The sequence below is a fragment of the Eulemur rufifrons genome, chromosome 19, assembly GCF_041146395.1.
Source record: "Eulemur rufifrons isolate Redbay chromosome 19, OSU_ERuf_1, whole genome shotgun sequence".
Lineage (NCBI taxonomy): Eukaryota > Metazoa > Chordata > Mammalia > Primates > Lemuridae > Eulemur > Eulemur rufifrons.
The window spans coordinates 49,014,956-49,029,388 of NC_091001.1; the positions used below are offsets into that span (position 1 = coordinate 49,014,956).

Below are 14,433 nucleotides of genomic sequence, written 5' to 3' on the forward strand. Positions count from 1 at the left end.
GTAGATTCCATCTCAAGAAACCACTTTATTTGTTCATCCATAAGAAGCAACTCCTCATCTATTCAAGTTTTATCATGAGATTGCAGCAATTGAGTCACATCTTCAGGCTCTACTTCTATTTCTCTTGCTATTTCCACCACATCCGCAGTTACCTCCTCCACTGAAGTCTTGGACCCTTCAAAGTTATCTATGAAGGTTGGAGTCAACTTCTTCCAAACTCCTGTAAATGTTGATATTTTCACCTCCTCCCATGAATTATGGGTGTTCTTAATGGCATTTAGAATGATGAAAACTTTCTAGAAGGTTTTCAATTCATTTTGCCCAGATGCATCAGAGAAATCTTTATCTATGGCAGCTATAGCCTTACAAAATTATTTCTTAAATAATAAAACTTGAAAGTCAAAATTACTTCTTGATCCATGGATGTTGTGTTAGCAGGTGTGAAAACAATATTAATTTTCTTGTTCACCTCCATCAGAGCTCTTGGGTGACTAGGTGCATCGTTAATGAGCAGTAATATTTTGAAAGGAATTTTTTTTTCTGAGCAGGTTTCAATGGTAGACTTAAAATATTCAATATTGCTGTAACAATGCTATAAACAGATGTGCTGTCATCCAGGCTTTGTTGTTCTTTTATAGAGCACAGGCAGAGCACATTTAGCATAATTCTTAAGGGCTCTAGGATTTTTGGAATGGTAAATGAGCATTGGCTTTAACTTAAAGTCACCAGCTACATTAGCCCTTAACAAGAGCCAGCCTGTGCTTTGAAGCTTTAAAGCCAGGCATTGACTCCTCCTCTGTAGCTATGAAAGTCCTAGATGGCATCTTCTGAGTGTGGTTTGTGGTGCCTCAAAGAAATTACATGTAACATCAAAGATCACTGATAACAGATCACCATAACAGATATAATAACAATAAAAAGGTTTGAAATATTGTGAGAATTAATAAAATGTGACACAGGGACCCAGGGACACAACGTGAGCACATGGTGTTGGAAAAATGACGCCAATAGATTTGCTTGATAGAGGGTTGTACAAACCTTCAATTTGTAAAAATTGGAATATTTGTGAAATACAATAAATTGAAATGCAACAAAACAAGCTATATCTGTAGATACCTCTACCTCCCCAAATTGGAAACACAATCACATATGTAGAATCAAAACATACTAGCACAGAAATCTCCTTGGGAACCAGTGCCAGGGTAGGAAAATGTAAACTGTAATTGATAAATTACTGCAGGCTGGGTGTGGATATGTCTGAGAGTTAAACATTCCAGGCAGATCCAGTCATGGGGGGCTGGGGACACATCTTTTGTGAGTTTTACTTCCAGGAACTCAGTCAAGTTCTCACAGTAAATATCTGAGAAAAATCCTCTTGTGCTTCTGGCAGGGGAAGGGAAAAGAAATCATTTTGAAATACACCAGAGCACTCTGTTCTCAATAAGAAGAAGCCAGGAGAAACTAGTTCACCAGAGCCTAACCTGTTGCCCACTCAAGCCATCTTGAACCACCTAAGGTGGGGGAGAAAAAACAGAAATGCTTGTGAAGTTTGCAGTTCAAATGCATGGGCTCACTAAAAGACTGAGTCATGATCATAGGACTATAGAACGTTTCTCTCCCCCCCCACCTTACCACCACATTACTAGAGGCCTATTTATTTACCTTTGGCCCAGTTCCTTTTAACCAGTACATCATGTCCAGAGATGAAGAAAAAATTACAAGGCATACTAAGTCAAAAAACACAGCTTGAAGAGAGAGCAAGCATCAGAACTAGACATGGCAGAGATGTTGAAATTATTGACAGGGAATCTAGAACAGCTGTGATTAGTATGTTAAGGGCTCTAATGGATAAAATACACAGCATGCAAAAACAGATGGGCAATGTAGGCAGAGATATGGAAAGTCTAAGAAAGAGCCACAAAGAAATGCCAGAGGAAAAAAATAACAATACTGTGACAGAAATGAAGAATGCCTTGGTAGGCTTATTTGCAGACTGGACATAGCTGAGGAAAGTATCTTTGAGCTTGAGGACATCTAAAAAATCCCCTCCAAAACTGAAACAAAAGGGATCAAGGACTGAAAAAAACAACATAATATCCTAAGAACTATGGGACATCTGCAAAAGGAGTAACATATGTGTAATGAAAATACCGAAGGAGAAGAAAGGGAGAAAGGAATAGAAGAAATACTTAAAACAATCATGACTGAGAATTTCCTCAAATTAATGTCACACAGCAAACCCCAGATCCAGGAAATTCAGAGAACACAAAGTAGGAATAAATATCAAAAAAATTATACCTAGACATATCATTTTAAAACCACAGAAAATCAAATATAAAACAAAATCATGAAAGAAGCAAGAGGAAAAGACCACTTTACCTATAGAGGAGCAAAGATAAGAATTATCTTCTCCTCAGAAACTATACAAGCAAGAAGAGAGTGTAGTGAAATGTTTCAAGTGTTGAGAGAATATGATGATGCCACTACACTCTAGCCCGGGCACTAGAGCAAGACCCTGTCTCAAAAATAAATAAATGAAAGAATGAATGAATAAATAAATAAAGTTTTGAGAGGAGAAAACCACCAATCAAGAATTCTGTATCCCATGAAATTATCCTTCAAAAGTGAAGGAGAAATAAAGACTTTCTCAGACAAACAAAAATTGAGGAAATTTGTTGCCAATAGTCTTGCCCATGCATTCTTTCTTAGCAAAGTGGAGGAAATGCATTCTGCCAAAGTAGGGAGTGGGTATGGGTTGTGGAAAACAGATTGTGTGATAGAGGACAAGGGCAGTGGGAATCCCCAGTGTGGTCATGAATGGACATTCCCAGATGACAGACATGCACCAGGAGTGAGGGGTACCCAGTCCCAAGTAGAGTAGGAGGACAGAGAGTTCCAAGGAGACAAACTTGATAGAATATTTTGCATGATTGTAGTTTTTTTTTAAAGGAGATTTACACTATAGTACAATTTGGAGAGGAGTTAGTGATAGATTTATAAAAAAAAGTAGGCAAAGGATTAAAAAATAAAATCTAAGACAATGAATTACTGCAGGGGAAATTAAAAAAAAAACTAGATAAATTAATAAAAAAGGAAACATGGCTCAGCAGTGGGTAATATTCACGTAGCTACAGTAAATTATGGAAACCCTGCCTGGCTATTTGGCTCAAGTTGTACTGCAGTACAACTAGACAGAGGACGGGTGGAGGGGAAGAAGTGCATGTGCATATCCTCATCTCTCATTTAGTAACTTAATATCTAAACCTGAAAAATCAAGAAATGACATAAACATGGTGATAAGAAGTTTGGAGAGGACTAGCAAAATAAACAAATAAAAGAGTTGAAAAATGATTGCCTTTGGGAAGCGGAAGTTGGTAAAGGGCAGGGAACTGTTGTTTTCCATGAGGCTAATTTATGAAACTATTTTATTTTTAAAACTATGTACATGTATACCTTGGAGACACATAAAATTAAATAATTAATGAAGAAATAAATCAGAGCAATCACATTTCTGTTAAGCCCCAAGGCTGACTTTTTTTCGGATCAGAAATTTCTCCTTCTTTAGGAACTTGTTAAACAAATGCTAATTTGTATAGCACCCAGCCTCATGATTAATATTCTGAAAAAAAAAAAGTGATTGGAATGATGTCAAAACTTTAGTATCTTTATTTTAAACTAGTATTTCTTAAACTGTAATAAGTATCTACAGAAAAGATGAGAAAGTTATTAGCTTGTTAGAGGCAGAAATAATTGCAGATGAGGCTCTGCCTTACTGCTACTTGATAGCTATACTTTATTTTGTAATATCTAGAAACTTACCTGAACAGAAGAGCGTCATCTGTTAGAAATTTTGGCAAGTTGGAGTCTCGTAGAGCTCTTATTAATACCACATCTTCACTTAGGTCTGGGTTCTCTCTTTTTAAAGATCTAAATTGAAAGGAATGTTTCAGTTAGTATCTCAAGAACATAAGATTGAACGTGATCTTCTAAGCCTGTGGGTCAGGAATTGTGCTTGTAGAAAGCTGTGGGGGGCACCCTATGCCCCTGAGGATGCCGCTGGAGGGAGAAGGACTGTTTTCCCTTCTGTGCTCAGCAGCCATCTCCGTCAGTCCTGCACTGGCTGCACAGCCGTGAGGAGAATGACAAGGACATCTTCTCAACACCACCTTGCCCTTACCAATCCATACTTTATTACAACCTGAATTTACAGTCCCCTGAATACCTCCTGATGACTCATATAACTGTGACTTTCTTTTCTCTCTGCCCGAATGCCCTGACTTGCTCTTTGCCTGCTCTTATTTCCCCTTCAAAGCCCAGCACAGTTACTCCCATCTCTAGAATGCTCCTCTATCCTCTATCTCCCTCCTCAGCAAACCTTGGGCGCAGCCCATCACTGCCCTCACCACGCTGAATCGTAGACAACTGTGCATTTGTCTGTCTCCGCACTGGGCTGTAGTTGTGCTTTTTTAGCACAAGAGCATCTGAACATCTTAGTTCAGATCTTAGTGTCCCTAGCTCTTACACGGCCATTCCGTAAAGAGGAGAAATATTGAATCTGCGAGGTTAAAAGAAAGAACAAAGGGCAGGGAGATTTGTACAGAGCCCATGGATACAGGAGCCAGGCAGAAGGGACCCTGGATGTGCAGAACCCAAGCCAGTGTGTCATGGCTGACAGGAAGGACTAGAGAGAAAATATGTGTAGATTCCCTCAGACGATCTGCACAAGTTGGGGATTCCAGACACAGTAGTTTCAAGAAGTTATAAAGAGAAAAGTTGGGGCCTGAAAAGAGAAAAGACTCTTGCTTCAGCAGAAACTAGAAACAAGTTAAGTCTTAGATCACACCGAAAATACAGAGGTGAAGTTTATGACATAAGCTGAACTGAAAACGAAATGATGAAGTTTCTTTTAACTCTTCAGACTTTGTCAGGCAACACTGTATGACTGACCTTATCGCACGTGCACAGCAGGGTGCCTTTTCAGTCCAGTCATCCTACCTTATGGTGGTGACGGGTTTTGTACACTAAAAACCAACGTATGGGATGAGTTCAGGGGAAGTGAAAGTTGGCCAAAGCCTAGTTGGGGGTCGGGTTCAGTCTGAGGGCATCCAAGTCAGGACCTGCAGTGAAGAACTGTCATGGGGTGAGGAGAGAGAGCCCATTTCACTTTGTCATGGCAGTGTCAAGGCAAGAACGATGACAACAGCAGCAGCTAATATTTATCAAGCACTTACTGTGCACCAAGCATTGCTCCAAGACCCTTCCATGAGTTACCTATATAATGCATTTAATGACTTGGTTTGGAGTTTCACTCTTGACCACTTTGGCTTCTTACCCAGCCATGACGAGGACAGACTTCACAGCTCTCATGCCGAAGTCGTAGTGATCCTGCTGAGAGAGCTGTTCGCTGCACAGCTTATACATCTGAGTCATTTTTCTTGCTAATATTTTACTAGATTCAAATCCTTCAGAATATAGAATTACCTAGAATAGAAAAATATAATGTGACGCTTATTGTATGAATAACAACATATTAGCATAATTCCAACATATTCAAAATCTACTTTAGGCATTATACTTTTCCAAGTTGTTACATCATTTAATAAAGAAATGTAAAGATTGGAGGAAAAAGGTTTCTGGGCCACCTGCTGGAAGGCAGAGCACATACAGGGATATGTAGGCACTGATTCTGTGTTCCCTCTATAGATGAAGATGTGGCCTTGGTGACATTTGGTTTAAGGAGCAGCAGAGCCCAGTGTTTGAAAATGTCCCCGTCATAGAGGTTGGATGGTATTAGAAGGCCCCAGTACAAAAGCAAGAACTGAGCTTCTCTGATCTGACGGGAGCACCACCCTGGTGGACAGTATCAGTGATTGCCTTTTGCTTCCTTAGGTTCCCTGGGAGGCAAGGGAAGTTATGCAAAGATTTGCAGCCTCTCTTCTGCCCTTGTTCGACAAGTTTCTGCAACCTTAGTTAAAGTACTCAGGTGATGCCTAGTGTCTTTGACAGTGGAGGTGGGAATGGACCTTTCCTTCTATCCATTATCTGCCTGAAACACTGCAGTTGGCCCAGAAGCAGGATTTGAAATGAGGTAGAGATTTCTCACTGGGATCTATTTTGCTTACTGCTTTATCCCTACTGGTTAGCACAGCGCTCTGCACACGGTGGGTGGTTAAAAATATTTACTGATGGCAAACCTGGTTCATTCGATCTCTAACAACAATAGGAATAGCACCCAGAAGACTGGATTTTTACATGTGTCCAATTCATTACTGAGTAACATAACAATAGGACAAAAGCATGAGATACGAACAACATGTTGGACTGGGTTCTACACCTGGTTTTCTTCCTACTAGTTTGGGATAATGTGGTAGTCATTTATTGTCCCCATTCACAGAGAACATCAAGAGTAAAGATATCACCTGCCTTTTTTTTTTTTGAGACAGAGTCTCACTCTGTTGCCCAGGCTAGAGTGAGTGCCGTGGCGTCAGCCTAGCTCACAGCAACCTCAAACTCCTGAGCTCAAGCGATCCTCCTGTCTCAGCCTCCCAAGTAGCTGGGACTACAGGCATGCACCACCATGCCTGGCTAATTTTTTCTATATATATTTTTAGCTGTCCATATAATTTCTTTCTATTTTTAGTAGAGATGGGGTCTCGCTCTTGCTCAGGCTGGTCTCGAACTCCTGAGCTCAAACGATCCACCCACCTCGGCCTCCCAGAGTGCTAGGATTACAGGCGTGAGCCACCGCGCCCGGCCAACACCTGCCTTAACTGTCCTCCACTCCACCCTGCCTGCATGGGGTGCTAGGGACCCATGAGATGCTGTGAGCATTATATTAATATAAGTTGCCATTTTTCTAATGATAGGATTTGGCATGGTCTATTCTAAGCAATTACTTTTACTTCATATAGAAGAATATTTAAAATTAGCTGTTATCAAAGGAATTTATTAGCCGAAGGGGTGATCTGTGCTTTCTGAGAAATTCCATTCTAAAATGGGCACTGTCCTTTGTTATGAAATGCAGCACTGAGCACGAGGGGCCTTCTGAAGTCCTGAAAATGCCTTATATTTTGGTCTTGGTGGTCACACAAATGAATACATGTGTAAGAATTCACTGAGCTGTTCACTTAATAAGCTGTGCACATTATTGTATGTAAATTATACCTCAGCAAAAAGTGCCATGAAAAATATGTGTAAAATTTAGCTGGGTGCAGTGGTGTGTGCCTGTAGTGCCAGCTATTTAGGAAGCTGAGGCAGGAGGATCACTTGAGCCCAGGAGTTTGAGTTCAGCCTTGGCAACACAGTAAGACCCCATCTCTAAAAAAAAAAAAACAAAAAAAAAAACAACAAAAACTAAAAAGAAAAAAATGTAAAATTTAAATACATAGATTTTTTGGTTAGTATTTAAATTCTTGGCTATGTAAAGCCAGTTTAAATAGAAGCATGCTTAGGTAGATACAGAAAAAACAAACACAATCATAAATAATTTGTTAATGATTACTATTTTTTACTAAGTTGATAAGATTTACAAACCAATCTTTGCCCTCCATCTTAGTGATTAGCACTGCTTCTACTCTACATCACTTGACTCTAATAAAAAATAATGTGCAAAGAGAAGTGAGACTAATATTGTCTTTTTAGAACTAACCCAGACATTTTAATTCCTAGACAGGAACTGATAAACCCCAATGAGCTTGTAATTAACCTCAGTGATTCTTTCCAGTTTTGGGAGCCTCTGTATATTACAGACACCATTCTGGGCATTATGGATATAGCAATAAACAAACACACACAAGGAAACATTCTATATGATAACAATCATATCTACACTCAAGAGCAAACAATCATTGTAGCCATTATTAGGGTGCATTCAGAAAGGAATCTTCCTACCTCCATAGAATCAGATGGTAAATATAAGAAACAAGCTTACATTTTTGCTGCTTTATAATGTGAAGCTCACCTCTGCAATCAAGGCATAATTTGGAACCATCATTGCAAATGGTCTAAACAGGGCTTTTAAATTATCTGGCAATTCGGTTCTGCCTGCATATCCAGGATTCATTGTGATGAAGGCTGCGCAAGTCATAATCAACTTTATTTCCCGCCCCTCAAACATGAATCTAGAGAGCTGTTCAAAGAGAAAGTATAAGTTAGCACTACTCCAGACATTTGTAAATTCTTTCACATAATTATTACTCGGTGGCATGACTCATGTAAAGGAGCATTGAAGCAAAGACTGCTGAATCCTGCCATGGACAACAGGGAACATTTCTCTCCTGATCGTGTCCTGCCCACTTCCAATTTCTTCTGTGTGCAACGTTTCCTGCTCTCTGACTCCCTGACCCTACCTTGACCAAATTGTCTCTTCCTTCCTGGCTCAGTCCTGAAATCTTCTAGGCCTTGGCATCTTTTGCTCCTCAATTCAGCTTGGACTTAATGATCACTAAACCTACACTCCCACTTTCTGGTATTTCCCACAAAATTCCATTCTAGCGTCAGTCCTTGGGTGGTTAAGGCCCAAGTGTCACTGTCTTTGGCACCGCCCCTTCACTTTCACTCAACAGCAAACACCATTGAGCACCTGTTGCAGGTGAGGCACCAGGTTAGGCGTGGAGGCACAGAGCTGAGGGAGACTCGCTCTCGAGCCCTTGACAAGTCACTGGGCTTGCTGTGGGAATCAGCCTGGAAACCATGACCACACAGTGCAACAAATGCTATGGTGGTGGTGTGTGCAAAGCCCATGGGGGGAACAGGAGGCATGCGCGAGACTTGAAGAATGAAGAGGGACATTTTGGGTAGATAAACAGGGGTAGCCACTCCAGGTAAAGGAGAAGGAGCAAGAAACAACACTACATGTTCAAGGCATGAACAGCAATTCACTTTCCTAAAGGTAATATTCCAAAGGGAAAGTATAGCTAGGCCAGTCTTGCACACTAAGCTAAGGAATTTAGATTTTGTCCCGTGGTTGGAGGGAAACAGAGAAGACTTTTAAGCAGAGTGATAGGATCAAAGATGGCAGTGGAGGGGTTGGACAAACTATGGACAGGGAGACCAGTAAGGAAATGTCACTGGGGAGATGAGAGTCTTCCAAAGTTATAAGTGGGGAAGAGAGACATCTAGCGGAAAAATTAATAGGATTTGGTGAAGGTTTAGATCCTGGGATTGATAGTAGTGGGTCAAATCCAAGGTGATTTCCAGCTTTCCAACTGGGTCACTGGATGAAGGTGCTATTAACAGAAATGAGGAATACAGGGCAAGACCAGGATGGTGCTGGGTGACATGTCACAGTCTAGAGGTGACAATGCTGGGTAGTACAACTGGAGACCAGTCCTACTGTCACTAAATGTCTGAGAGTGCTAGCTAAATCCCCCCATTTCTATGCTTTTGTTTCTTCATCTATTCAGGAGATATATCCTACTCCACTGTGTCATCTGGTCACTGGCATCTTGTGGACGAGGTTGGTCAATCTCAGATGCTCTCCTACCTTCCTCTGCCCTCACAGCACTGCCCTCCAGCTGGTCATCCTCTACTCCCTCTGGGCCCTGCCCCCTAACTCCCCATACTTTGCTCTCAGCTAACCGCACAAGATGGTAACGACTTACAAGTTATGCTACATCTTGAGGCCCTTGTATTTAATATAGGCCTCCCCAGAGTATGTGGGAGGCAGGAGGAGGGAGTACAGATGAAGGAGCTCAGACTTTATGGTCCCATAGATTTTGGTGTGTATCTTGGTTCTATGGCGTCTATGGAAATGTTTTTTAACTTCTTTGAATTCTTTTCACCTATAACCTTTGGAAAATAATATCTACTTCTCATAGGTTTGGTGTAAAGTTGAAATAAATGTAAGTATATACAATAATGACTGTACAATCTAGCAGCTCATTAGAGTCCAATTCATGCTTTCTTTTTATTTGTTCTATAATTTGCTTTTTTGCCAACATGATCATCCCCCAAATATTTACCTCTTTATCAGGGCACTTTCTAATGAGATGGCCTCTGCCCCTAGAGCTAGAGCTGAGTCCATTATTGATGGATCCTGGGTAGGTCTGGTGCTCTTCTGAAAGGGGCCAAGGAAGTAGTGGTGGACCCCCGAGGTACTCGGGACAGTGGCTGTTCTGGTTTGTACAGGCTGAATACCAGTGTTCCCCATTGGTGAACAAATCTCAGAAGGTCTTAACAGAGTGGCAGGGATGGGTCCCATCCTTCACTGCCTTCAGCTTCTGAATGGAAAGCCCCTTCTCCAGGGACATGCTCATAAGGGGCTAAAACAAAGTTTAAATCACAGGACCACTTTACACTCTTAAATTTTCCAGTCCAGTGAGTTCTGGAGAGCCAAGCTTCCCTTGGGTTCCCCAGGACGCCTCCCGTTTTCCCACCAGCAGTAGGTGGAGCCTGGGGGTCATGATAAAGGCTGTGCAGCTGCAAGAGCCAGTGTCAGGAAAAACTAGCAAAGAAGTAAATGTCAAAGGCAAGAACAAGAGAGGTGAGGAGGACAACAGGAGGTGGAAGGCAGAGGACAGGCTGTGTGTGTGTTTTTCAGGGTGGGAAGAACAGAGTTCCTTGAGGGCAGGAACTGAGTCTCACAATCTCTGTATCCCCAGGGCCCAGAACAGCACAGTGACACACACGTGTTTCTCTGTGTTGCCTAGATGAGGAATTAATTCACCCAAGTGAGTCCTGTTGGTGTAGTACCTACCAATTACACTGAAAACAGGAACTAGATAGGCTACAGTTAGTTGGCATTGTCCTTCCTAAAATGCAACATTCTGTGAGTTGATCACAAACTTAAAAGCGACAGTTTTGCCAAATGCCTTACCTTTGCAGCTTTGGCGTTTCTAATGGTAATGAGTTGCTGTGCAATGACTGACAAAACTTCTATGTCAATTCGATTAAATTCATCAAAGCAGCACCAGGCCCCTGACTGTGCCAAGCCACTGAAGAAGCGACCCATCATCTGAAATCAAAATAAAGCCATTTAGTTTTGTATTGTACAGTCAACTCCTTCAAAAGTTAAATTTTGAGCTGAAATATTAAGGACAAAAGAGATGCTATTTGCAAATAAGCAATAGTTTTATGTGAATATTGGGCTATGACTTTTTGCCTCTCTCCAGGTGATGTGAATCTAATTTTATTTTTAAGTAAAATAACAATCTGACCAATTTTCCTTCTTTTTCATAATCCCCACTTACCTACCTCTACAAATTCTTGACAGGTTCTCAAAGAATCTAACAGATGGAACAGACAAACTTAAGGTCTTAAAAAAATTGAAAAAATTCACTAATGTAAGCTTTCATTGTCTTTAGAAGGTAGGCCGGCACACAAGAACTCCGGAGCAGAAGGCATAGCTGCACAGGTTAACACAGTGGTTCTTAATTTCTTCTACAGCAGAATCCTAATGGTGGATTAAAAATGAATATGTACCTGTGGCATCTAAAGTGTAGAATTTCTTTGGGGACTTGGTAAGCATTATACAAATATTGCATTATACTATATGTCTATATACCTTTAAAACTAGAGCTAATGTTTTTTCTGTTTCAAGGTGGTCAATTGAACATACACTGCTACTTCTCCTTCCTCCAGTTCCCACAAATCACAGAAAGACTAAAAGCTCTGTGTCTACACTTATATCTGTACCTGCCCAATAAAACCACAATGGAAAGGGAAACCAGCAGCAGGAAGCAAGTTTTGAAAAAAACGCTGGAAGATGAAAAGTACATGGAAACAGATTGGCCGACTGAGAAGGGAAAATTGTAGCCTCAAAGGAGAGGGAGGGAAGAATTGCCCTTCAATGAGGCCTCCAAGAAACTCCAAACCCAATATCAATACCAATACTACATGCAAGGAAAGCAGACACAGGCTCTTGGGCAATCTTTGGGAATTAGCCAAAGATCAACACTTGGAACAATCAGGTTTACAGGTCCCTCCTTTCTCTCTGTCTTTCCTTCCCCTCAACCCCAGGTAGAGCAAACAGGGCTCTTGCAATTTGAGTGCTGACTTTCCCACCAGGCTAAAACCAAGGACTGTCTTGTAGAGAAAGGGGGGAGATCTGCCTTGGGGAGATTCTAGCAGATACCAGGAGAAGAAATTAGGCTTGGAAGATAAGGAAAACAAAGGAGAGAAACATGATTCCAAAATTGCACTTCACTGAAATTAAAAAATAGTAAAGGAAAGCTTCACCCAGGAGTGAAACACACTGAAATGTATTATTTTAGAAGGAAAATATTTATAATTTGGCATTTAATGGGGACTTTCTGTCTTCCTGGGTGCTCCATGCTCACACACTCTATGGGGAAACCTGTTGTCCACAGATCCTGTATTTCCACGTTTAAGGAAGGAGCATTTTGGGGAAATAAGTTGTTCTCACTAATCAAATCAGTCCTTCATCCATACTTAGAAACAAGTAAGTGGAGATCAACAGGCATTTTGGAAAAATCAACAGCAAGAAAGAGAAGGAATGAGAAGAATGAGCTGAATAAGCAACCTTGGAGAAAATGGAGATAATTTAGAGAACAGAAGAGATATTAAAAAGAAATTTACATGGAATTCTCAGAGAGATTTGAGAGGAAATTGGATCCCTAAAATAAAACAAGATACTCCAAAAAAAGGAATTAGTCAGAGATAAGAAACAGAAACAGACCCTGGAAATTAATAATAATATAGCCAAGATAAGAAAACGATTAACTGGATACACTGAGTGACAGAAGGAAGAGGACTAAAGACCAAGCTGGTATTCTGGACAGCAATGCTGAGGATCTCTTCCATATTGTACAGCAGTGGTCTTTACACTTAGGGTATGCACACTCCCTGGGGTACATGAAGACTTCCCAAGGGATATTTGTGGATGGGCAGTTTTAAAGGAAGTAACAAAGAAAATTCCAGATCATTATCTTTGATGTAGTCTCTTTGTTAAAATTTATCTCCTTGAGAACAGGTCTGTGGTCATACTGTTTCTTCACAAGGGCCCTCTTTGCTGCTACTTCTGTTTGTGCAGTTTGTGCCTGACTGAGGAGGAGCATGGGGCTTAAAAATCCAGCCCTCACATGGCTTTGTGCGCCAAGTCATATGTCACAGGCACAAGGGCTCAGTGGATGCCACTAGCAGGCCTGCTCTCATCCAAACCAATCTTAGTGCATTGTCCCAGGATGCAAAAACCTACAGGATGCCAAAAAAGGGAGTAATTCCAAATGTTGATCTTGAACAAAGAAATGCTTACAATGACTGATTAGATAACAAATACTTTTATCAATCAGGTAGTTTCCAATTATTTGCTTTCAAGAAAAGTGAAGGAGAGGTTGATGCCTGTAAGCCAAGGATAACCAGAAACACACCTATAATCAAACACAATTGGGTTTATTACTTGTTCCAACGAGGGAGACCATGCACTACGGGGAACCATGAGAACCAAGGAAACCAAGGGCTGTTTCAGTGAAAGGACATTAGGGGGGCTTGTTATAGGTTTGGGGCTTGTACTAGGAAATTTTGGGGGAAGATTCAATGAGGAAAGGTTTTGCTTTGTATATTGGTTTTCTAGGACTGCTGTAACAAATGGCCATAAACTGGGTACTTAATGCAACAGAAATTTATTCCCTCCCAGTTCTGGTGGCTAGAAGTCTGGCTCCAGGGAAGGGTTCTTTGCCTCGTCATAGCTTCCAGCAGTTGCAGGCATCCTTGGTGTTCCTTGGCTGGCGCCGCATCACTCTAACCTCTGCCTCCTTTGTGTCTTCATGTGGCCTTCTTCTCTCTGTGTCTCTATATCCACATTTCCCTCTTCCTTTAAGGGCACCAGTCATTGGATTAGGGCCCATCCAATTCTAGTATGGCCTCATATTAACTAGACTACATCTGTAAAGACTCTGTTTCCAAATCAGGTACATTCACAGGCATGAGGCATTAGGCCTTGAAAATCTTTTTGGGGGACACAATTGAACCCACAACACTCTGAATTAGGTGCTGGTAGAAAGCAGGGGCAATTCTATGATGGGTGTCATAATAGTGCTTCTCTAGGAGGCTGACGGGCAGCTGGCTGAAGAAGCCGTTATCAGTAAGGATGCAGCAGTTACTCAGATTAGCAGGGAGAGGGCAATGTTAGGCCATTTTTGTGGTTTGGGCAGAGTTCTTGTTTGTGTCTGTTCTCAGATATGATTATGGAGTGTTTTTTTTGTCTTGTTTCACAGTGTAGACAGCGTGATGTTGGTGGTCTGTGAAATTGTGTTCAAATGGAGAAGGAAATAGCCTGTTTGAGCCAGGTCACATCTTAGCAGCCAGGGCCTACTTTTTTTTTTTTTTTTCCAATTTTTAGAGACTAATTGTTTTGCCCTTAGAAATAATTTTCGGAGCTAATTATACCATTTCATTGTGAGGCTTTATACTTCTTAAAAGATTTTACTTTGAAAAATTTCAAACACATACAAGAGATAAGAAGGTACACATCAT

At 41.0% G+C, this 14,433-nt stretch overlaps 1 protein-coding gene across 1 annotated transcript in view; it reads right to left on the reverse strand.

The window, feature by feature from the left end:
* DNAH6 (dynein axonemal heavy chain 6) overlaps positions 1–14,433 on the reverse strand; it is a 236,266-nt gene that overhangs the window by 123,363 nt on the left and 98,470 nt on the right. The window contains exons 29-32 of the mRNA XM_069494279.1: positions 10,817–10,954; positions 7,961–8,128; positions 5,333–5,481; positions 3,820–3,927 (exon numbers count right to left, since the gene is read on the reverse strand). Coding sequence (XP_069350380.1) covers positions 3,820–3,927; positions 5,333–5,481; positions 7,961–8,128; positions 10,817–10,954 — 563 coding nt within the window. The remainder of the gene's footprint in view (positions 1–3,819; positions 3,928–5,332; positions 5,482–7,960; positions 8,129–10,816; positions 10,955–14,433) is intronic.